The 26,581-nt window shown below is 38.5% G+C and overlaps 1 protein-coding gene across 1 annotated transcript in view; it reads left to right on the top strand.

Moving 5' to 3' along the window:
• Window positions 1-26,581, top strand: part of LOC126094434 (uncharacterized) — a 514,476-nt gene that overhangs the window by 432,900 nt on the left and 54,995 nt on the right. Inside the window, exons 5-7 of the mRNA XM_049908800.1 lie at window positions 14,281-14,493; window positions 19,777-19,971; window positions 22,585-22,758. Coding sequence (XP_049764757.1) covers window positions 14,281-14,493; window positions 19,777-19,971; window positions 22,585-22,758 — 582 coding nt within the window. The remainder of the gene's footprint in view (window positions 1-14,280; window positions 14,494-19,776; window positions 19,972-22,584; window positions 22,759-26,581) is intronic.

Below are 26,581 nucleotides of genomic sequence, written 5' to 3' on the forward strand. Positions count from 1 at the left end.
CATGTCCGGAGTTATGGTGAGGCATTGGTCGGATGTTGTCTTTCAGCATCCCGAGAGATGTCGGTCGATCACGATACACTTGCGACTTCAGGTAACCCCAAAGCCAATAATCGCACGGACTGAGGTCTGGGGACCTGGGAGGCCAAGCATGACGAAAGTGGTGGCTGAGCACACTATCATCACCAAACGACGCGCGCAAATCTTTCACGCGTCTAGCAATATGGGGTGGGGCGCCATCCTGCATACACATCGTACGTTCCAGAAAGTATTTATCAGGCAGGCTGGGGATGCGATTCTGTAACATATCGGCGTACCTCTCACCGATCACGGTAGCAGGTACAAAACCAGAATCACGCATTTCCTGGAAGAAAAAAGGGCCGATAACGGTTGTTGTTGTTGTGGTCTTCAGTCCTGAAACTGGTTTGATGCAGCTCTCCATGCTACCCTATCCTGTGCAAGCTTCTTCATCTCTCAGTACTTACTGCAACCTACATCCTTCTGAATCTGGTTAGTGTATTCACGTCTTAGTCTCCCTCTACGATTTTTACCCTCCACGCTGCCCTCCAATGCTAAATTTGTGATCCCTTGATGCCTCAGAACATGTCCTACCAACCGGTCCCTTCTTTTTGTCAAGTTGTGCCACATACTCCTCTTCTCCACAATTCTATTCAATACTTTATCATTAGTTATGTGATCTACCCATCTAATCTTCAGCATTCTTCTGTAGCACCACATTTCGAAAGCTTCTATTCTCTTCTTGTCCAAACTATTGATCGTCCATGTTTCACTTCCATACATGGCTACACTCCATACAAATACTTTCAGAAACGACTTCATGACACTTAAATCTATACTCGATGTTAACAAATTTCTCTTCTTCAGAAACGCTTTCTTTGCTATTGCCAGTCTACATTTTGTATCTTCTCTACTTCCACCATCATCAGTTATTTTGCTCCCCAAATAGCAAAACTCCTTTACTACTTTAAGTGTCTCATTTCCTAATCTAATTGCCTCAGCATCACCCGACTTAATTCGCCTACATTACATTATCCTCGTTTTGCTTTTGTTGATGTTCATCTTATATCCTCCTTTCAAGACACTGTCCATTCCGTTCAACTGCTCTTCCAAGTCCTTTGCTGTCTCTGATAGAATTACAATGTCATCGGCGAACCTTAAAGTTTTTGGAGACGAGATACTGGCAGAAGTAGAGCTGTGAGTACCGGCCGTAAGTCGTGCTTCGGTAGCTCAGATGGTAGAGCACTTGCCCGCGAAAGGCAAAGGTCCCGAGTTCGAGTCTCGGTTGGGCACACAGTTTTAATCTGCCAGGAAGTCTCAAAGTTTTTATTTCTTCTCCATGGATTTTAATACCTACTCCGAATTTTTCTTTTGTTTCCTTTACTGCTTGCTCAATATACAGATTGAATAACATTGGGGAGAGGCTACAACCCTGTCTCACTCCCTTCCCAACCATTGCTTCCCTTTCAAGCCCCTCCACTCTTATAACTGCCATCTGGTTTCTGTACAAATTGTAAATAGCTTTTCGCTCCCTGTATGTTACCCCTGCCACCTTTAGAATTTGAAAGAGAGTATTCCAGTCAACATTGTCAAAAGCTTTCTCTAAGTCTACAAATTCTAGAAACGTAGGTTTGCCTTTCCTTAATCTTTCTTCTAAGATAAGTCGTAAGGTCAGTATTGCCTCACGTGTTCCAATATTTCTACGGAATCCAAACTGATGATCCCCGAGGTCGGCTTCTACCAGTTTTTCCATTCGTCTGTAAAGAATTCGCGTTAGTATTTTGCAGCTGTGACTTATTAAACTGATAGTTCGGTAATTTTCACATCTGTCAACATCTGCTTTCTTTGAGATTGGAATTATTATATTCTTCTTGAAGTCTGAGGATATTTCGCCTGTCTCATATATCTTGCTCACCAGATGGTAGAGCTTTGTCAGGACTGGCTCTCCCAAGGCCGTCAGTAGTTCTAATGGAATGTTGTCTACTCCCGGGGCCTTGTTTCGACTCAGGTCTCTCAGTGCTCTGTCAAACTCTTCACGCAGTATCTTTTTTCCCTTTCATCTTCATTTACATCCTCTTCCATTTCCATAATATTGTCCTCATGTACATCGCCCTTGTATAGGCCCTCTATATACCCCTTCCACCTTTCTGCTTTCCCTTCTTTGCTTAGAACTGGGTTACCATCTGAGCTCTTGATATTCATGCAAGTGGCTCTCCTTTCTCCAAAGGTCTCTTTAATTTTCCTGTAGGCAGTATCTATCTTACCCCTAGTGAGATAAGCCTCTACATCCTTACATTTGTCCTCTAGCCATTCCTGCTTAGCCATTTTGCACTTCCTGTCGATCTCATTTTTGAGACGTCTGTATTCCTTTTTGCCTGCTTCATGTACTGCATTTTTATATTCTCTTCTTTCGTCAATTAAGTTCAATATTTCTTCTGTTACCCAAGGAGTTCTACTAGCCCTCGTCTTTTTACCTACTTGATCCTCTGCTGCCTTCACTACTTCATCCCTCAGAGCTACCCATTCTTCTTCTACTGTACTTCTTTCCCCCATTCCTGTCCATTGTTCCCTTGTGCTCTCCCTGAAACTCTGTACAACGTCTGGTTATTTCAGTTTATCCCACCTTTTTGCAGTTTCTTCAGTTTTAATCTACAGTTCATAACCAATAGATTGTGGTCAGAGTCCACATCTGCTCCTGGAAATGTCTTACAATTTTAAAACCTGGTTCCTAAATCTCTGTCTTACCATTATATAATCTATCTGATACCTTCTAGTATCTCCAGGATTCTTCCATGTATACAACCGATAACGGTAGATGTGGTAAATTCAACCCATACCGTGACTTTCTCGTCGTGCAATGGAGTTTCCACGACAGTTCTAGGATTTTCGGTAGCCCAAATTCTGCAGTTGTGGGTGGTGACAGACCCTCGGAGCGTGAAATGAGCTTCGACAGTCCACAACACGTTACCCAACCAATCGTCATCTTCCGCCATCTTTTGAATCGCTCACACCGCAAATGCCCTCCGCTTCACTAAATCGCCAGGTAACAGTTCATGATGCAGATGGATTTTGTACGGATAGCATCGGAGGGTACGTCTAAGTGCACACCAAACAGTAGTGTATGGAATGCCGGTGCGACGTGCGACTGCATGAGCACTGACTTCCCCGTGCATAGACGAACCCGCTACAGTCTCCATTTCTTCCTGAACTGTCTCAGCAGCATTACACCTTGGGCTCAGTCGGCCACTACGGGGTCTATCGTCTGAACAACCCGTGGCTTCCAACTTCGAAATCATTCTCGCCACAGCTGCATTTGTCAACGGACCTTTACCCGTTCGTTCCTATGGCAACAGGATCGTAACGCTGAGCTAGCACATTCCCCATTCAGATAATACAGTTTCACTAAAAGCGCCTTTTCAGGTAACTTCAACAAGCTGCGACTGCTGGTGCATCTGATACTCTCTTTTTTTTCCTTTATTGTTATTTTCATACCTAAACAATCAGGTAGGCTGTCAGTGGCATGCTACGCCGCTCTTCAGCCATAGTGTTGACAATAACAGAACACAGAATGGAGAATCAGAATGAACATAGTGACGGGCAAAAAATAGTGGTCACAGATACACAAAAAACACGGAGCCGTTCACACTCGACGATAACGACACTGAAAACACGTTGACACGGCACACGTAACACTGATGAATCCGACGGCACAAGTGAACGTAGAAGCGTGACGGGGGACACTAAAACACAAAACGACGTCGCACACACGTGAAACTGATGGCTATGATCTCCGGCGTGCGAAAGTCCACAGATCGTGTACGAGTCCGGGGAACTGCCAAGGGGGAGGAAAGAGGAGTGGGAGGGAAAGGGGTGAGTAACAATGCCAATGGTGGAGGAAACAGAGGAAGGGCTGGAAGGGAAGCTCGGGGGAGGAGTGGGGAGAATTAGAGGAGGATGGGAAGGAGGGGGAGAGAAGGGAGGGAGGGTGCCCAAAGGAGCAAACACAGGAAGAGGGAGGGAGGATCAAAGTTGGTAGGAGGGGTAGATGGAGGGGAGGATAACATCATCAGGGAGGGGGAGCTGGCGGAAGCCACCTTGGGAGAGGGTATGGATGGTGGAGAAATGGAAACCAGGCGGGACATGGGAACACAGGCGCGGCAGTGGGTGGGGATGGGAGAGGAGGGGTGAGGCGAACAGGTGGGGAGGATCGAGTTTACGGGAGGTGTACAGGATCCGAATCCTTTCAAGGAAAAGGAGGAGGTGGGGGAACAGAATGAGGTCATACAGGATCCGCATGGGGGAGGGGAGACGGATGCGATAGGCAAGGCGGAGAGCATGGCATTCAAGGATCTGAAGGGATTTATCAAAGGTAGGGGGGGGTCGGAGATCCAGGCTGGATGGGCGTAACAAAGGATAGGGCGGTTGAGGGATTTATAGGTGTGGAGTATGGTGGAGGGATCCAGACTCCACGTACGGCCGGAGAGGAGCTTGAGGAGACAGAGTCGGGAGCGTGCCTTGGCTTGGATTGTCCGGAGATGGGGGGTCCAGGAGAGGCGACGGTCGAGATTGATGCCAAGGTACTTAAGGGTGGGAGTGAGGGCGATAGGATGGCCATAGATGGTGAGATAGAAATCAAGGAGGCGGAAGGAAGGGGTGGTTTTGCCTACAATGATCACCTGGGTTTTGGAGGGATTGACCTTGAGCAACCACTGGTTGCACCAAGCGGTGAACCAGTCAAGATGGGATTGGAGAAGGTGTTGGGAGCGCTGCAGGGTGGGGGCAAGGGCAAGGAAGGTGGTGTCATCGGCAAACTGGAGAAGGTGGACGGGGGGTGACGGCAGCGGCATGTCTGCCGTATATAAAAGGTACAGAAGGGGGGAGAGGACGGAGCCTTGGGGCACACTGGTGGAGGGAAAAAAGGTGTAGGAGTCCGTGTTATGGATGGTGACGTAGGAAGGACGGTGGGAGAGAAAGGAGCCTATCAGACAGACATAGTTAATGGGAAGGGCAAAGGTTTGGAGCTTGAAGAGGAGACCGGAATGCCACACACGGTCATAGGCACGTTCGAGGTCCAGGGACAGGAAGATTGCAGTGCGACGGGAATTGAGCTGTTCAGAAAGGAGATGAGTGAGGTGGAGGAGAAGGTCGTCGGAAGAGAAGGACGGCCGAAAGCCACACTGGGCAACGGGAAGGAGGCGGTGTTGGCGGAGATGCTGGTGGATGCGGCGGCTGAGGATAGATTCCAGGACCTTGCTGAAGACCAAGGTAAGGCTGATGGGACAGTAGGAGGAGATGGCGGACGGCGGTTTACCAGGTTTAAGGAACATCGGGATACGGGAGGTTTTCCACAGGTCGGGGTAGTAACCGGTGGACAGGACTACATTGTAGAGCCTGGCCAGGGTGATACTCTCCCTCATTACAGCTCCTTTTATACCCGATGTTCATGCGCAGTCACTGATGTTTTGCTGTCCAATGCCACCTGTCGGACATTTTGTGAACTTTGTTTCTTTTTTGGTTCTAATAAAACCCCATCTTATTCCAAGCCTGTGTCTCAATTTTTACCTCTCTATCTACATTATTCTGTGATTTATTAAGTTTTCAAATTTATACTGACTTTTTGATCACACGGTAGTTGATACCACATGCTATGGGCCCATATTCTTTGGGTTCTTGCACCACTCTTCCTTTGTTTCGAGGACGAAGTAGAGCATTTTTTGAAAACTAGATATATGCAAAAAAAATTCCAAACTGACTTAGGCATGGTAATGGCATAATATTGACCTTTTACATCAACACCTGAACCAAGTTTTAGTAAATGTTGACAACTGCTGTATGTATGACCACCAAATCACATGGTTTTAGCGAAACATGATATATGCATTCTTACAGTTACAGCAGAAGTCAACAAATGCAATATAATTACACTCTAGTCTCTCAGCTCTCTTTCAGCAGCAGCCAATTAACAAATGGAGTATACTGGATGCTTTAAATAATGTTACTCATTGTTGTAGCGATATTTACTGGTGGAATAGTGTTTCAACGAGACATCATTGTCGTCGGAACACCTGCAGCTCACTTTTCCACTAGAATTCAAAGGACGCACACCTATACGTCGTCAGAGAAGCATTGCAAGCAGAAGCAAAACTGACAATGATTCTTATGATTCTGAAAATGGCATGCAGGTTAAAGAGTGTTTCGATAAGAGGAAACCCCAATTCAAAAATAGCTTACATAGACCTGAAACACAAAGCAAAAAAGTGTAAAACAGAACTTACCATTAAATGCAATCATGGACTTGAGGTTTCACCTCCAAAAGCTAAAGGAATGAAAGAGTGCAAAGCTGCTGGACTCTGCTCTGAAAATATTCCCCAATTAAATCATCACGTGACATCATTAAATAAATTGAATCAAGATGAGTTTTGGTTAAAATTTCTTAATATTTCCTCACCTCAGCGCAGAGTAGTGGTCACCCAGAACACAAAAAGGAAGAAAATAGTGACAGTGGAACATACTATTAGAAGAAGGGATGATGAAATAGTGCCTGTTTGTGCTGCCACTTTCCAAGAAGTATTTAGCATGTCAAAGAATAAGTTATCCTATCTAGCAAGCAGGTTCCATGAAGGAGGAAGGTTGCCAAAGGAAAGTAGAGGAGGCAATGAAAGAGGAAAGGATCATAAGGAGGTAACTATTGCCATTAAGAATGATATAAAATAAATATAAATGCAGAGAGAGCCATCATGGACAGGGGAATACTATGAGAGGTTATTTCCCTTCAGATCTCACAGCCAAGAAAATGTTCAAGAGATTCTGTCAAGAAAAAAAAAATTGGAACTGAAACAGTGTTCTTTATCAAAATACAAGCATATCTTATACAAAAATTTCAATCTGACATTCAGGATACCTCATGCTGGTACCTGCTCCATGTTTAAGGTTGGTCTAACAGAAATAAATGCATAAATATGTCTGCAAAAGAAGAATGCACTGCAAACTAGACACATATTACATAAAATTCATGCAAAGCAGTTTTACGATATAATGAAGTAATATACCCCAACTGTCACTGAGATTTGCATTGACGTGTAGCGAAACCAGCCTATTCCAGTCAGTGAGGGTTTCTGATCTAGACAATTATGCTCTTGGAGACAGAATCTCCAAGTGGACACAATCAAATTGCTTCATCTTTGCTGTACTTCCTTTCCAACTTAGGTAAAAAAACAACTAAGTGATGGCACCAACACAATGCATCTGTGGGTTTTACGTGGTGTTGAACCATAACAACACCCTTTTAGGATTGATACGACATTTGTTTCTTCATTTTATAGAGCAAATACAGAAAGATGGCTGTCGAACATAGTGCTAGAACACAAAGACAAGAAGACAAAACCAAAGAGCATAGTAAAAAACTGTGGATTCACATCAGAGACACCACACATCTGTTCTCAGATTGTTGTAGCAGCTAAAATAAAAAGCACTGTACAATGGCAATGCTTATAGCATTATTGAAAAAGAGCACAAAATTCAATAATATGCATCACTTCTTCTCTGTTCACGGCCATGCCTCCAACCGAGTGTTTTGTAGAACTGAGAAACCTTACAGGAAAAAGAAAGAATCTTATTTCCTAAACAAAGTAGTGATATTTCAGAAGAGGATGATACTCGCAAAGTTCTAAACACAGACTGGACTGTTAAAAATCTAAAAGAGGGCACAAAAAGTACTAAAATCCAAGCTACCATTCTAAATAAACAGCCAGTATGTCACTTCATGCAAAAAAGCAAAGAAAATTGTTAATATGTCAGTAAGTGATACATACTTGGGAGATCCAGTATAAGTTGACATCTGGAGTCAAAAGAAATTGTGCCATCCAACAATGCTAATATGCACCCTTCTACCAAAACATACAGTATTTTGCAATTCCAGCTGATGCAAAGGAGTTTTACAAAAATGTCCTAGATGAATAATGTATAGATGCAAGAGGTAAAGCTTGACAATAACAATGTGATTGTAACATGCAGTAATTTTTGCATTATTCATTTCATACTTCATTTAGTACTGATAATAATGACATAAGCTAAACAAGTATGTTAATACAGCCATCATTGCTAGTATTGTATTATGCCACTATATTTTTGTTATTATTTTCTCTCGCTGATCCTATTTAACAATTATTTGGAGGAATCAGTTGTTTCAATGGGAAAAGAGGCATCAAGATAAGTGGACAGGAAACAGAACAATATTCATAGATACGTGCTGATTCTTGCAGAAAATGATGAGACAGTGATTCAGATGCTAAATGACCTAAATGAAGTCTGTGTAGCATATGGTATTGGAAAAAAAAGTCTTGGCTATAGACTTAAGAGAAGAGTGAAGTATAGTTAGGTCCTGAAACCACACAACAGGTGAGAGCATTCAAGTAATTCAAGTATTTGGGGAGTTGGGTTATGGAAGATATACATTGTGAACAGCACATAAAATTCAGGTTGACACTGGTGAAGGAGGCATTCCAAAGGCAGAAAAGACTCTTAGCTAGTCATTTGTACAAAAAAAATTAAGAAAGTGACTAGTAAAATGCCTGATGTACATCATGGCCTTGTATGGAGCAGAAACATGGACATCAAGAAAGCAGGATGAGAGGAAAACTGAAGCTTGTGAAACATGGATATGGTGCAGAATGGAGAAGATCAGCTGGACTGATAAAGTTCGGAATAAGGAGGTATTGAGAAGTGTGGGATAAGATTGGAGGATGCTGCTGATAATGAAGAATAGGAAGCTAAATTGGCTAGGATGTAATTTGAGACAAGTTTGCCTTCTAGTCAAAGCAACTGGAGGTTTTATTCCAGGGAAGAGATGGAAGATCAGAAGAAGGTATCAGATGCTGGATAACATTTGTAAACTGCAAGGAGTGAATCAGAGAATGTAGAGGACAGAGAAGCATGGATCTAAACCTGCCACAAGTCTTATAACCAAATGATGATGAGCCCACCTAATTTTCAACATTCTTCTGTAGCACCACATCTAAAACACTTCAGTTCTCTTCTTTTCCAGTTTTTACACAGTCCATGATTCACTCCATACAGTGGTGTGCTCCAAATGAACATTCTCAGACATTTTTTCTTCAAATTAAAGCCCATGTTTGATACTAGTAGATTACTTTTGGCCAGAGTGCACACTGTATCTCTGATAGTTTACTTTTTCTGTCCTCCTTGCTTTGTCTGTCATGTGTTATTTTGCTTCCAAGGTAGCAGAATCCCTTCACTTTGTCTAATTCTTGGTCACAAATTTTGTTGTTAAGTTTGTCACTAATCTTATTTCTGCTACTCCTCATTACTTTTGTCTTTCTTCAGTTTACTCTCAATCCATATTATTTGCTCATTACACTGTTCGTTCTACTCAACAGGTCCTGTAATTCTTCTTAAGTTTTACGGAAGATAGCAATGTTTTCAGTGAATCTTATCATTGATGTTCTTACACCCCAAATTTAAACCCACTCCTGAAATTTTGTTTCATTCCCATCATTGTTTCACCGATGTATAGATTTAAAAGTACTGGCAAAACATTCTGTCTCTGTCTTAGATGATTTTTAATCCAAGGACTTCATTCTTAGTACTCCATTCTTATTGCTCCCTCTTGGTTCTTGTACATGTTGTATTTTACCCTTATTTCCCTTGATCTTACTCTTATCTTTCTCAGAATTTTGAATATCTTGCATTATTTTACCTTGTCAAATGCTTTCTCTAGATCGACAAGTCCTATGAAAGTGTCTTTATTTTTTTTAAGTCTTGCTTCCATTATCAAGCACAGCATCATAATTGCCAGTCTAGTGCCTTTACCTTTCCTAAACCCAAACTTACTGTCATTTAACAGATGCTTGCTTATCATTGCCATTCTTCCAGATATTGTTCTTGCTAGTGTCTTGGATGCATAGGCTATTAGTCTGATTGTGCATTAGTTCTCCCACCTATGTGCTGTTGCTGTCTTCAGGATTGTATGGATGATACTTTTCCAAAAGACTAATGGTATGTTTCAAGTCTCATAGATTTTGCACATTAATTTGAATTGTCATTTGGATGCCACTTCCCCAAATGCTTTCAGAAATTCCAAAGGTATATTATGTATCCCTTTTTTGTTAATTGATTGCAAGTCTTCTGACCACTGTTGATCTCTGACTCTAATACTGGATCCCCTATATCTTCCTTATTGATTCCCATTTCTTCTTTTGTCACATCATGAGACTTCTTACTACTCTGTGTTTAGCAATGGAATTCCAACTGCACTCTTAATGTTCATGCACTGCTTTTGATTTCATCAAAGGTTCTTTCGATTTTCATATATCTGAAGTAGTCCCTTCAGTGACACTTTCTTTTTCAATTTATTCGCATTTTCCTTGTAGGCAGTTAATCTTGGCTTCCCTGCACTTTCTATTTATTTCATTCCTAAGTAAAACTTTATGTTTCATTCTTTTGCTGATCAATTGAAGTATTTCTTCATTTGCTCCACATTTCTTTGCAGTGACTTTCCTGGTATCTGTGTGTGTCTGTCTAACTTATAACATAACCATTTTTAGAGATGTCCATTCCTCTGACCGAACTGCGTACTGGGGTATTCATTGCTGCAGTATATCTATAACCTCAGAGAACTTCAGATGCATCTCATCTTTCCTCAGTACTTCTGTAATTGATCCATGTCTATATCTGCACCTGGATGTCATATCTTTCCTCAGTACTTCAGTAATTAATCCTTGTCTGTGTCTGCCTCTGGATATACCTTACAATTCAGTATCAGATTTCAGAATCTCTGTAAAGCAGTTAGAACCCATCCATCTCTCCAGGCCTATTCCAGGTATTCCTTCTCCTCTTGTGATTTTTGAACAGTCTATTCACTGTTACTAGCTGAATTTTATTGTGGGATTCAATTAGTCTTTCTCCTTTCTCAAACCTGCTATTTCTGTTTTGATAGCCCAGTGAAATATATTTTTCCATTTGTTAACTGTTATCCACAAATGGCATCTGGAAACCAGGTATAGTATTTCATTTTCCAGTTTTGTCAGCACGGTGGTCATTTTTCATCAATTAAATGTAGGTGATTAAATTCTTGTTCAATCCAAGGTTTGTTTCTCTCCTTCATTGCACAGAAAATCACTCTGTTCAACTTAGCTGAAACTTTTAAAGGCAAATATGAACCTAACAACCCCAACATATCTCAAATATGGTTGGATGTTTCACTAAAGCTAAAATCTGGCATATGTAACTGCATTTTCAAAATCAATTTTGGGGTGTTTACATCGTCAATCAGAAGTGAAATTGGGTAATTACATAATGAACACTGGTTTAGGAAGCCCCTAATAATCATAGTAACTATTTACTAGTAGGATTACATGTGCATGATTGTGCAGTATCTTAAAGAACTGAAAATAATAAAGCACTGACATAAAACTATACAGTGCACATTTTTTAACATTTTAAGAGTACATTTGATGTACATTTACTATCCCACGTTTTATATGTTAAAAACTGTCTCAAGAGTTTTATTTTCATTTTCTGTTCCACGGTGATCTCCTGAGCATTATTATGAACTTGTAACACAATGTTGATGACAGAGATTACATTGTTAACAAAGCTTGCTTAAGAATCATTTGTTGATATTCCTGTGCTATAAATGATGTAGAGTACTTCTTGAACTAAGTTTTATCAGCTAGGCATTTAGATCTTTCAATGCAGTCAAATGTGACTTTATGTATAAAACAAGAACAATGAGAAGATCACAAACAGATTTTCACAACAGAATCAACTGTGGCTTTTTCACTTTTGAAAGGGCAAGCCCCAACTGAAGAGCAAAATAGAAAAGAGTACACCTTCCAGATGAGGCTAGAGACTCTAAAACAAGCTTGAAATACCTTTGGTGTACTGTGCTTCCACTGGAATTTAATATTCAAATTCACCGTCAAATGCGAAAATAAAATTGAAGATAATGAGGTCAATGTACTTACTCATGGTAGGCATAGGTCAATCAATATTTTTTATTTTATTTATTTCCCATAATTCTGAAACTTTGTTAATTCATTCTAAAAGTGTTAATAGGTACTTCTTTGGCTCTTAATTATTTCTTTCCCTGGAAAGGCAGTCTATAGAGGAGGGTAGGATATCACTAAACTGCAAGAATTTCATGAATTTCTATATATTCAGTTGGAGTAAACACTCATGCAGAGAATGGTATAACTTATATTTTCAAGGTTTCTAATGTAGATGAAGTATCTTGTGCACTATGGTGGCTGCAATGTGTTAAAGATCTGACTCTTCATTATCACTGACCTTTTAATGAAGGCAAGTGTTCCAGTGTAAGTGTTCATAGTAGATGATCTAATGAATATATGCTAAATATTCTATCATAAAATCATGCTCTCCACCTTCAGTCCCTTGCAGTTACCTTTTCTCATGCTGAGGGGACTGTGGACCACTGTTCAGCATTCCAGTAAAACTGAGAATTTTGGTGATGCCAGCTTGCGCGATGGGTAGGGTAATGATAAGAAGACTAGGCTTGTTTTTAAATGCAGATTCATGTGCTCATCCAGGTGCAAATTTTCAATTTACTACTGAAAATGGTTACTCTACACCATAATGTGTTTGCTGTACTGATCATGGAAAAGAGAAAAATCAGAGAGTATAACTTAATGTATGACACTTAGTGTATTCCTCTCTGAAAACATAAATGAGAACACTGAGCCTAATGTTCTCATGTTGTGGACAGAACAGTATTAATGGTGGAAGTCTAGACTTTAAATCCGCCACACACCGTCAGGTGGCTTGCGGAGTGTGGATGTAGATGTAGATGTAATTGACAAACAGTAAGCTGATCAGAAACTATGTGTAACTAGACCTTCTCCTTTTGCTTATCAAATTATACTAACCAAAACATTCTTTCTGGTTGGTATTAGAAGTAAAGTGAGTGTGCATTTCATTAAAGGAGGCTTGCTTTTTTTGTCATTGTTGCATTTAAGTTTAAGAAAAAGACAAATCAAACACCACAGGTGCACTGCCTGTAATACACTGAGTGTTCAAAAAAATTACAGTTAAGAGGGGCATAAGTAATTTGAAAACATCTTCAGTGTTTAATTAGAGTTTTTACAGAAATGCATACACATACATGGAGATATATTATAATAAAAGATTGTTAACAATGTGTTTTCATTTTTCAGTTGCATTTGTAGGGCATGTAGTTGTATGATGTTGCTCGTAGTAGGGTGCAGGTACATTTTCATTGAGTACAATATTACCTAGTCTGTCTTTAAGTTGTACATATAAAAAAAAACAAAAAATTAAAAAATTAAAAAAAACCTACTCTGCATTATTTTACATTGGTATGAGCCAACATATCTGTTTACATAAGGATGGATGGTTTTGGGGAAAATCTAAAATCTTCATCATTCCGGTTTATAAATATGTAGGGGAAAAAGTCAATCACTTTATGCTACAGGTAATCCTTTTTATGACTTTTCCACTTTTTCTATTATCTGTGTACCAGAAATTGTAATCATTATGCTCAGCCTGGTTAAACATTAAAACAAATTATTATTGTAGGTGGACGTTTCTATGATGAAAAGACTATCACAACTGCATGTGTTAGGCAATAATTTGTGTAGAGGATACCCACATGATTTGTACTCTGTGATTCAAATTTGTTAGTATACATTAGACAGAAGGCCTGTTGGGAAATAGGGAGTAAAGTATATGATAATCTCTAATCACTTGTTTCTTTGTACATTCCTGCACTGTCTGTTGTGTAGTACCATCATTAACTATGTCCCAATAAATACAGGGACAAGGCTTTAAGGTGGTTTATAGAATGATTAAAACTGCAGCAAATCCTATTCCATACACATACATACAAAATCATTACTCCAATAACACTTAGCTAGTGGGATGCTCTTAGTCTGAGTTCAAGTAATTTGAAATAAATAACCAATTTGCATAAAAGCAAAGCTTTATTGGTGATTTAGCATTGATTTTTATCTTAAAGTTTAAAAATTTAGTAAAAACTTCAACATACAAATTTACACTTTCAGAATGAAATAAAATAAATCAACATACAAATTTATATTTTTTTCTGATAGAGGAAGTTCTTTTGTGAACATAATAGATTTAGTATCTGATACAATATCAAATGTAGGTAGTTGTACTAGTAGTCTAGAGATTGAACCAAAAAGTGAATTGTGGAGTGCAGACTTCAACGTGATAGAACATAGTAGATTTTAATGTGTATCACATTTACAGGTGGCATTTGAATTCACTAACCATGTGTCAGTGACATACAATGAGACAGGTGCCGGCCCACCAGCTGACAGTATACGAAGGGATCTGTTGGTAGTCAATGGCACCAGATCTAGCTATGCCACAGCTTTTCTACACAGTGTGCAACTAGGTGATGATGATGATGATGGTGATGATGATGAGTCACACTCCTCTACAGCACGTGGCGTCAGACAGGTACATATCTCCTTACATAACCAATTGGTACTTTACTCAACAATTTGCAGCACACAATGATGTGTGGGCATTCATTGAAATGAATATTTTATCATGCAAGACATTTACATTTAAACTATAAATTCTGAAATGTCACAATAAAAGGGGAGCTAATGTATGTTTGTTCGAACAATATACATTGTTTCTGATTTTATTTGCTACAGCTATAGCTTACTATAATGTTCAGTCTTTTCTCTTTATGATCATTTATAACTCCATCATAGAGTTAAAACTTGACTGAATGCCATCTACCTGCAATTAACACTCTTTGCTTAACATAAGCAAACAAATAAGTTTAAATATCTGTTTTACCATGACAGATCGCAAATAAAAAATTAGATTATTTCCAACTCTTTATTTGTCACGTTAAGTATGATGTTTAAGTGTTTTATTTGTTTCAGCACACAGTAATATAATTGCTAAACCCAAACTAGTTGAAGAATCTTAGGTTTCTTAAATTTTATTAACATATACTAGGCAAAATGCATTAATATGGAAAGTACAGCGAAAATCCTAATACAGAAAATGATTCACTTGAGATATGCAGTAGCAAATAGTCTGAACTTCATTTGCTAATTCTGTAAAGATGGTATCTTAAACTGAGAATTAAAATGATAAATTATAACCATATCTTAAACATGATTATAGCAATTTGCAAAGAAACAAACAAACAACTATGCTGGTTAGTACTTTTTCTTGAGGAGTAACTCCCAGAGTAGCTTGTAGAGACAAAAAATAAATAATTCAAATTTGGCAAGATTGGGGATAGATGGGGTGGCGGGGGTTCCCAAAACACATGTAAAGAGGAACACAACTTTTCTGTAAAGGAAAGAAGGTAAATAACTTCTATACAGAATTTCACATGTTAAAAATTGTTGCGCCATAAAAAAACATTCATTATTTTTCCACGTATTAATGTACCACATCAGAACTGCTAACACATTTTGTGAGCCTTTCAAAGCCTTTGATGGTGGGTTAGAATATCAACAATGCAAGAAAAAGATAGACTGCTACTTACTGTAATTGCAGACAGGTACAATTAAAAGACACTTACACATTAGTTTTCAGCCACAGCCTTCATCAGAAAAAGAAAGAGAAGCACACACACACACACACACACACACATACACACACACACACACACACACACACACACACACACACACATTCACCTAATTTTATACAGTTCCACACAAAAAATAAAACTCCAGAAAACATAATAATTGCTCATGACAACCAGGAACTAAAACAGGTGCACTCCACTAAATTCCTAGGGGTTCACATTGACAGTAGCCTCAACTTGGAACAGCTTGTGTACCTTACTCTAAAAAGGCTTTCATCAGCAACTTTTGCTTTAAAAATCATTACTCATTTTGGGGACATCAACATTTTAAAATCAGCTTACTTTGGATACTTTCACTCATAAATGAGTTACGGAATAATCTTCTGGGGTAATTCACCAGCCTCAAAAAAGTCTTATCTGCTCAGAAGAGAGCAGTCAGAATCATGTGTGGGGTTCCTCCATGAACCTCATATAGAAAACTTTTCACACAGTTAGGTATACTGACTACAACTTGTCAGTACATATACTCTGTGATGAATGTTGTTAACAAAGACTATGCTCAGTATGAAACAAATTGTTCATACCATAACTACAATACTAGAGGTAAAGATGATCTACATGTCGAACTAAAAAAATTATCACTTATACAGAATGGAGTAAAGTATGCTGCTGTGAAGACTTTTAGTTCATTGCCTAATTATATAAAATGTACACGAGAAAATGAAACGCTGTTCAAAGGTACATTAAAAAAATATCTGCTTGACCGTCCACTGTACTCCTTAGATGAATTCTTTTCCAGAAATAATGCACTCCCTTAATAATAGATGTATTTAGTCTCTTAGTTATTAGATGGATGATACAATATTATGTTATTGATCATTGTATTATATTACTATTCTGTAGTGTTAACTGTATTTGTACAATTGTATTGACACGTTCCACATCCAGGCAAATCATTTGCATGTATGGTTCCATGGAATATGCATACCAAATAAATAAAAAATAAAATAAATCACACAATGCATGCACACCTTACACACACGACTGTCATGTCTGGCAGCTCGGACCAGAATGTGCGATTTCACACAAGCAAAAATGACCTGCTAGTGCCCAAAGCAGACATTAATTGTCATACACTAAATGAAATACCATGTGTAAAATTCATGGGATTCAGGTGAATAGAAGTTTAAAACCAGTTCACTCATCAGTCCAGCATACAGTTGCAAGATCAGTTCAACATATTTTTCTTTAAGAAGCATCTTTCATTGTGTTTATTTTACATTTTTTGCTCCGTGTTGTCATGAAATTACCCTCTGGGGTAGTGCACCTAAAGTACGGTAAATAAAATGTTCATTCAGCAGAACTGTGTTCGAAGAATAGCTTGTAGAGCAGATTCCTTTTGAAGGACATCTCCAGAATCATGTTACAAGACACAAATAATTAAATAATTTGCATGTACACTTTTTCTCCTTGTCTCGGGTTCAATATGGAGTTACTGTAATGCATTCCAGCACAAAGGTATTTTAGATGTTCCCATCTAACATAAAATAAGAAACTGGGACTATGAAAAGAAAATTTAAAATGTATCCCATGAGCTTTTCTTTCTATCACTTACCATAGGTGAATATCTACACCATTCAGGAATTGAAAAGTTAATGAAAAGTAGCAGGTTTTTTTTTGTGAGGGTACATGACAAAGAGCAAACAGGGTGTTATATTTACAGATGTAGGTAACCATACTACTGCAGTCAAGTACATGTTAAGCTACCAAAATGACATAAACAGTATCATTTTGTATAACTAATAAGGCAGCAGCTTCTTTCAGAGTAGGAGCTTTCTTTATAATTTGCTTGATTAAATTTAGCTGACATAAGCATGAACAGTATTAACCAGTGTAGTGATAGTTTATTGTTAATACAGTAAACAAATTAAGTTTCTGTGATTTGATTTTCTCTTGTGAATGTGTATCATGACTTCTTCCACATCTCTGAAGGTTCTCTTTCTTGATAGAAGCTACAAAACATGCTGAATGAATTAATAAATCAGCCATCAATGCTTAAAAGGTGCTGTGACAGTGCTGTGATGGGAAGGGTCCAACCAACTTTGGAAGAGAATAGTTAGCATAAGGTCATTTATAATATGTAAAAAGTCCTAGAAATGTCACAGATGACTGATGGTGATTTATATATTTCCTGACACTACAGGTGTCAATGAAATAAAGTAACACATTCTATATAAATGGAGATTCTCGATCCACGTATGTTGGAAACAGCAGATTTTTTATGAAACTAAAAGAGGTTGGATCCGTGAGTTACACACCAACAGAGTGGCACATAACAGTGTTTATAATTAAGCTACAAGCCTTATAGCTGAAATGCTGTGTGACAGTCATTGTGCTGTAATACAGCACATTCAGAAAATGCACTGCTCTAAGATCTGTTAACTTGGAAAAAAGAATCAAGTTTCCAAATAAGTGGATTTAAGCTATAAAAGTCCAGACACTGTTGTGACATAGCATCATCTCTGTTTCTGCCTTCTACCATTTCTCACCTTAAAATCAAAACCTTCCATACTGATACTCAAGCTCCTTTCATTTTCTCCATAGCCAAGGTCACTAATTCATGTTTCTGAATGCTACTAGACCTGGAGGTAGTTGATTCAAATCCTGATAGAGAATGAAATTTTCCTCACCAGTATTTAGCTGGCAAGGGGGGGGGGGGGGGGGAGAGGAGAGTTGACAGTGTACAGTTCCTTATCACACTATCTTGCACAGATATCCTGGATCAAAGCACAAACTTATCCACAGTGTCTCAAGGAACATGAGCATGCAGTACTGTTGATAGTGATGCATCTGTTGAAAGGGGATGTTAAGCTTGCTAACCGCTTTGGGACTATTTGAGAGGAGAAGGCTATATTCATCCTCTATCAACAAAAATCCAACTTGCTTTATCACTGTCACTCACACTGGAAAAATTCACTTCAGACACAATACCTTCCATTCAGCTTCTCATGCTCCTTTCATTTTCTCCACAGCCAAAGTCACTAATTCATGTTTGTGGGTGGTACTCAACTTGGAGGTAGTTGATTCAAATCCTGATGGAGATTTAAATTTTCCTCACCAGTACTGAGCTCACAAGGGTAGGAGATTTGGTGGTATACAGTTCCTGACCACCCAATTTTGCACAAATATCCTGGATCAAAATGCAAACTTCTCCACAGCGTCTCACAGAATGTGAGCATGCAGTACTGTTGATACTTGTCATACTGTCTGGTAAGTCTCTCCAAGCCCCCTTCTTTTATGTTTGTGTCTCCTCCTATCACTTGGTAAGAAGACTTTTTTATCTATGCAATCACATTATATTTTCAAAAATTTATTATTTTTGTTGTTGTTAACCCAAAGGTTGATATGAACACCATATTGCTTACTAAACATGGTCCTATGCCCTTGCCTTACTCTGACCTTTGTAATGACTCACTCAGCCAGTCATAAGGGTCCTATATTTTAATGTGGGCTCTAACCCGTGGTACAATTTGGACTGATGCAAAATATGGAAAAAAAGCAAAACATAAGTATTGATAGCAGTGCTACTCTATTGCACTTGTGAAATGATTTCTATGTTTCCTGTTCATCCTACCTCACTTTATGTGATTATTTGTATGTGAATGCTTTTATTCTTTGAAATTAATGACCTCTTTCTCATTGGCTGACCAACTATTTTTACCAGCAGGACTTATGTGTTAAGTTTTCAGAATTTAGAATCCTGTCTTTTGCATTCTGTTATATTCATCTTTTTCTCTATAATTTCATTATTTTGTTAATTTGTTGTCAATATACATACTTCTTTTTTCATTTTACTCTTCCATTACAGAAGAAGGAAGCTTTCCTGTGAACACTCTTTAAGTTGGTTACCATATCTGGACTCTGTTGTAAAACTGATTCTGAACTTACACTTCTACTTTACCCAGTTTAGGTTTTTATGTGTAGCTAATATAACATATTTTTGTTATGTGCATTGGGCAGTCAGAGATGCAGTCATCATTTGAATGCTATTTAAGTTTGTTATCATCTCTGGACTCTGCTGTAAAACTGATTCTGAACTTACACTTCTACTTTACCCAGTTTAGATTTTTACGCCTAGCTTATGTAACATATTTTTGTTTTTCTGTATGTGCACTGGGCAGTCAGAGATGGAGTCATCATTTGAAGACTCGGCAATTCAGCAAGAAAAACAGATTCCTCAAGACACAGAAGATGTAGTGAGACCAGAGCCACTACCACTCAGTGCCATCAACAGTAACAACAATGAAACCAGGCATGAAGATGTGGCTGTCAGCCTTCAACAGCAGCTGCATGCACTCAAGTCTGATGGCTTCTCGGTGAGAACCAAATGTCAACTGTTCTACTTCACATATCCTTGTATAATATATTTTTGTGGTCACATAAAATTTCAACTCTGTGGTCTTTTTGTCTCATTATTCTGTCAGCTTTGTTTCTAATTACTTTCCATTGTTATGTTTATCTTCAATTTCCACTAAAATTGATGAAACTTCTTTGCTCACTTAAAGTGTTAATTGGTTGAAAAGTGGCATGAGTAGAAATAGAAGATTGGTTGACAGGTGATAGAGTAAAGTTCCTACACCAATGGCTGATTTGTTTTATTTATTTGTTCCTATAAATTTTGTACGTACCTATGCTGTATGCAAGTTATTGCACATAAAATTTATCTACTTATTGATTTACCAGCTTATAAAGTATACATAACAATAGATTATTTATCATATGCTTTACAATTAAAAACTTTTTTATAAACCCATATGATAAATTTACAGTATTTCATAAATGAGAGAACAGTTTTGCTGGCCATTGTAGCCAAACAGTTCTAGGCGTTTCAGTCTGGAACTGTACGACCACTACGATCACAGGTTCTAATACTGCTTCAGGCACAGATGTGTGTGATGCCCTAGGTTAGCCTCTATTTTATCAGTTTCCATTTAGCGCATGCGTGATCAACAGTGACTAGATAGATAATGTCCAGAAGTGAAATTTATTTTCATGTTCACTGAATTTTTATAGTATTGCTCTCAGGGTTGTTCTTCCAATTGCTTTCAAATTTTGCTTGTCATATTAATCTGTAGTTATACTTCCTGTGTTTTAGGTCAGAATGTTTCAGTTTTACTTAAGTTTTATGCTAACTGTGCTGCAAGTGTTCTTTCTTTCCTATAGTCTTTAGGTATTTTGGAAAGGCATACAATTGACATTTGACTGCATAGTGCTTCACAGAAGTTCTTTACCATTACAATTACACAAGCCACCAAATAATTATTTATTATGTTGGGTGCTGACTGTCATTGGAGAAGAATGAGGATGTGCATTTCAATACTGTTACCTCCATATCTATGAAGCATATTCCAAAACTAAGGTCCAATGATGAATATTATGAATATTTAATTGATGGTAGGTGTGAATGAAGTTTCACACATGCAGCACGGTCTACCAACTCTTTAGGAAACTACCACAGGGAGATTTGATTCAGTAGTCATTTGCCAGTAGGTGAGAGCACATCGCAATACCTGAGGTAACTGTAAATCCCACCAGTTTTGAAGTGCAGGGTGTGATTAATTTTTTTCTGGAAAAAGGGCCTTTAGCTGCTGAAATCCATGGCTAGTGTATGGACCTGAAGTAATGAGTGACAAACAAGTCCAACAATGGTGTTGAGAATTTCAAACTGGCAACAAAAAAGCTGGCGATGAAATGTGGAGTTGCAGGCCCAGTTTTTGGGCTGATGACATTGTTGATCAAGTGAACCAAAAACTTCGAAGTTATCAGAGATTGATGGTTACTGGTCTGGCTAATGAATTCCAAAACGTTGCTCGAACATCAGGCCTAGTATTTGGGCTGATGACATTATTGACCAAGTGAACCAAAAACTTCAAAGTTATCAGTGATTGATGGTTACTGGTCTGTATAATGAATTTCAAAATGTTGATTGAATATCAGTTTACAATATTGTCACTGAACAGCTTGGATATCACAAACTGTGTGTGAGGTGGGTTCTCACCTCAAAGGCCAAAGAATGTGTAATGCACAACAGTTCTTAGAGTGCTATAGGCAAGATGGGGATGACATATTTTCCCACATTTTCTCAGACAATGAGATGTAGTTGTCACACACCAACACAGAATTGAAACAAAGTCAATGCAGTGTCACCATTCAAGTTCACCCAAACCAAAAAAGTTTAAGCATTCTCTCTTTCTGAATCAAAACATGATGGGTGCCATTTTTTGGGTGAAAAAGGCATCTTTTTGATTGATTTTGTGGACCATAGATCAACAATTACAGCAGATGTAGACCTGAGATCCAAAATTGATGCCAGGGGAAACTGTTGTCTTGCATAATCCTGCTTTATGACAATGCAAGACCTCACAGCACTGCTGAAATCAAGGAGAAGAGTCTAGATTTTTGTTGGGACTTTGAACCAAGCAGCTGTTTCCTCTTCTTGCATTTGAAAAAGTGGGTTGATGGACAATTATTTCAAAATGATGATGAACTTGAGACATGATACCAACTGGTCCAATTCCCAGGTGGCAGACTTCTACGCAGAAGTGCTAAGGAACCTGGTGCAGCATTACAAAAAGTGTATGGATGTGGACGGTGATTATGTGAAAAAGTCAAGTAGATACACAGTAAAATATTACTGTTATATTTTTATGATCTTAGTTTAGAAATAGACCTTGAATTATTTATGGAATTCTGTTAGCTTTTGAAAAGAAATATAATAGGTCTTATTAATTTTTAGACCTCTATCAGAATGCATTAAGGAATGAAGTTTCAGAAAGAGATACTTTTTGGAGACCGTAAATTAATTAAGTGGTGCTGTTCCTTAAATGTAAAGATGAATGTTATTTGATTACTGTTCTCTTCACCATATTCACTAACATATCAGTGTGTTATGCACTTGGTAATACACAGAGTAACATTTTTTGTAACAGACACAGCCACCTGTTAACACTGTGAAGCCATCTTTGGACAAGGATATGGCAGCTCTTAAAGACCTCAGATCTGGAGCAATTCAACATCGGACAACAGTTGAACCTGTTCCTTTAAACCGATATTCTGTTCAGCCAAAGACAGACAGTGATCAAAACAAGGCATATGGACATCAGGTACAGATTCTTGATTCATCAATTTGTTAATTGAGGCATGTATTACACTGTCAAAGAATTTGAAAAAAATTTTTTTAAAGTGAAGACCATGCTCCAGCTTTTATAAAAGGTATTATACAAGTACTCAAATACATTACCAAAGATTTTACAAAACATCTTTTGTGAATGATTTTTAACGGAGTTGTACAGTGTAATTCAGGCCACAAATCTAGGTGATCTAGTATTGCTGATCTAAATGATTAATGGAAAATCTCATATAAAGATGTGAAACAAATACTAACAAAGAGATAGAGGGGCTGGCCAGTACTTACCTCAGCTCAGTACAGCCGATAGATACACATAAAACAGAACCGAAAATTTACATTCCTAGCTTTCAGAACAAATGTTCCTTCATCAGGGAGGAGAGAGGGGAAAGAAAGGGAAGAAGGGAAAGGAGATTCAGTTACTCACAACCCAGGCTATGAAGCAACAGGGAAAGGAAAATAGGGAAGGTAGCAAGGATGGAGGCATGGTTGTCAGAGGAAAGTATTGCTTCTTCCAAATAACTGTTCTTCTGTACTTCCTTAACAGTTCATTGAAAACTCCCTCATACTGTATTAAAGCAAACTATGACCACACATGATTCAAAATGTTCCATTTGTATTGATGCTGTCAATAATTTGATCACTGATTGGAAAGCTCTTTCCTGTCTCTAATAAAATTATATGAGGAGGGGTCAAACAGTTTCTAGCCTAACAGACAAAGAATGACTGAAATTTCATAATACCAATTTACTTTTCAGTATAATACCCATGTATTCTAATACACTTGTGCACACACTGAGACAATTTCTGCAAACTATTCAAATAAAAGGTCTTTGATATTGAGTCCAACTAAGCGTTCACAGCATCAATCACTGCATCATCATTGTCAAATCGTCATCCTTTGATGTCTTGCTTTAGGTGTGGGGAAAGAGAAATGTATGGTGGAGCCAATGGCAGATGACATAACAATTTGAACGTGCAGTCACTCAGAGTTTCCAGTGTTGTGAGGACTATGTGCTCCTGTGAATTGTCCTGATGCAAAAGAACTCCACGTGCCAATTTTCCGCACCTTTTTTTCTTTATCTCTTCTCTCAAAGGCTGCCGGAGGGTGCAATAGTATGATACATTGATATTTATGCCCTTTTGCAAGTAATCCACCATAATTACCCCTTCTACATCCCAGAAGACTGATGCCATCACCTCACTGACAGATTTTTGCACACGGATTTTTTTTGGGATAGAGGATGAAGGATGTTTCCATTGTTGTGACTGTTGGTTTGTCTCAGGATCAAAGTGGTGAACCCACGTTATGTCCATTGTCACATGCCTTGCAAGGAAGTGGTCTTCATCTGCTTCAAATTTGGCAGACGATTTCTTCATGACACTGACATGCTCCCATCTCTGATCTGCATTCAAGTCTTTCAGGACCTACTGAGATGAAACTTTCTGCATTCCCAAAATATCCATAACAATGTCATGAGCATGCCAATGGGAGATTCCAAATATGGTTTCAATGTGCTACAACATTGTTCAATGATTTTGCAAAATCGTATCATGAATTGCACTCACTGTTTCATCAGTGGCAATGAAGACAGGCCTTCCATTCCTTGGTGCATCTTCCACACTTGTTCTTCCATGTTTGAAGTCAGACACCCAGTATTTCACTGTATTTTCTTAAGTGTATTCTGGATGTCCTCTGCAATTTCTTTGGATGCCATACCCTTAAAATGAAGATAATCAATCACAGCACTGCTCTTGATTCTCTTGATATTTGCTATTTTGCTTATACTACACTGTACAATGCATCCTAGTGGCAAACTAATGAACTTGGAGCCACAAAATTTGACTTGCATACCCACAACAAGTCACCATGAAATGAGGTGGTGTTGTTTGTGTGAGACATTACAGTAACTATCTCGGGCCAGAAACTTTTTGAAGACCCCTTGTACAATGTAATCAGCAAACCTCAAGACTTTAATTTCTTCTCTCTGAACTTTAATTCCTGTTACTAATTTCTCCTTGATTTCCTTCTCAACTTGTTCATTGTCTAGGTTGAATAACATGGAGAATAGGCTACAACCCATCACTCCCTTCCCAACTGCTGTTTCCTTTCCATGTCCTTTGACCTTTGTCACAGCTGTATGGTTTCTGTGCAAGCTGTAGATAACATTTTGCTTGCTGGATTTTATCCCTGCTGCCCTCAGACTCTGGAAGAGAGTTCAAATGGTTCAAATGGCTCTGAGCACTATGGGTCTTAACTGCTGTAGTCATCAGACCCCTACAACTTAGAACTACTTAAACCTAACTAACCTAAGGACATCACACACATCCATGCCCGAGGCAGGATTTAAATCTGCAGTTCCAGACTGTAGCGCCTAGAACTGCTCGGCAACTCCGGCCGGCCTGAAAGAGAGGATTCCAGGCATCATTATCAGATGTTGTCTTTAAATCTACAATGCTTCACTTTCAGTCTATCTTCCGAAATAACTTATTAGGTCAGTGTTGCCTCTCATATTTCTATACTTATATGGAACCCAAACTAGTCTTTGATGGAGTTGGCTCCTATCAGTTTTTCTTTTCTACAGTAAATAATTTGTGTTATCATTTTGCATCTATGTCTAATTAAGTTTTTCATTCTATAATATTTTTACCTGTCAGCACCTTCCTTCTTTGGAATTGGAATTATTACATTCTTCTGGAAGTCTGAGAGTACTTTGCCTGTCTCATATATCTTGCATATCAACAGGAATACTTTTGTCATGGCTGGCTGTTCCAAGAATCTCAATAATTCTGAGGGAATGTCTTCTATTTCAGGGGACTATTACTGACCTGCTTCTTTCAGTGTTCTGTCAGATTCTTCTTGCAGTATTCTCAATTTCACCTACATTCTCTTCCCATTTCTATAGTGTTGTCTTCATGTTTATATAATTTGCTGACCTGTCAGCTGGATTCCTCAGAAGTCTTCTTCTGCTTCTTTAATTTTTTCTTCTTTTTGAGTCTACTTGATTGCTGGAATGCTCTGAGTAATTTTAAATAACCGTGCACAATATCATAAAAGTAGGTTTTCAGTTTTATGGCTGTGTTGACTTAGCCGCTGCAGCTACTTGTCGGTGGGTGACCTTGAACGAGCTTCACTCGGCCGCCGCTATGCCGAGGCAGATCGCGCTCTAGTTTTAACAGAGCGTGATCCGCTGGAAAGGGTCTCTTCCGGTGCCGCCATTGCTCTACTGAGTGGGCTTACTTCCTTGGTTGATGGTAATCAGCTGTTGTGTAGCAAGCTTCATACTGATATCACAATAGATCAGTAAACTACATAAACCTCAAGAAGGTTAATAGCATTTTACAACGTGACATTAATACACTGTCTATACTCAGTAATTGTTCAATGCAAGTGATTGTAAATTATGCTAGCTCATCTCAATTGATGTTACAATATTGACTGCACGTAGTGCTGCCATGAAACTTTAGATGACTGAAGCTTGGCTGTGACAGACCATATAAACATTACCCCATGAAAGCACAACCAGGTCTGGCTAACAAGGAACTTTACACTATGAGTGCTGGGTGCCAACTGATGAGACTTTATGCATATTGCCTATTTAAAGACATGCATAAGACTTTTTACAATGTTTTAAAATGCAAAGTTATTACTTATTTATTTTCATTTTATTTTACATGACTGAAGTCTTTTGTGTTTCATCACTCTGTCCATGTTAGGCTCCTTGTGTAGTTCTTTAATTCTGTATTGTGACACCTTCTGTGAATTGTGAATCTCCATTGTCCAGTACTTGTGTCCCAGA

The sequence above is a fragment of the Schistocerca cancellata genome, chromosome 8 (assembly GCF_023864275.1).
Source record: "Schistocerca cancellata isolate TAMUIC-IGC-003103 chromosome 8, iqSchCanc2.1, whole genome shotgun sequence".
Taxonomy (NCBI): domain Eukaryota; kingdom Metazoa; phylum Arthropoda; class Insecta; order Orthoptera; family Acrididae; genus Schistocerca; species Schistocerca cancellata.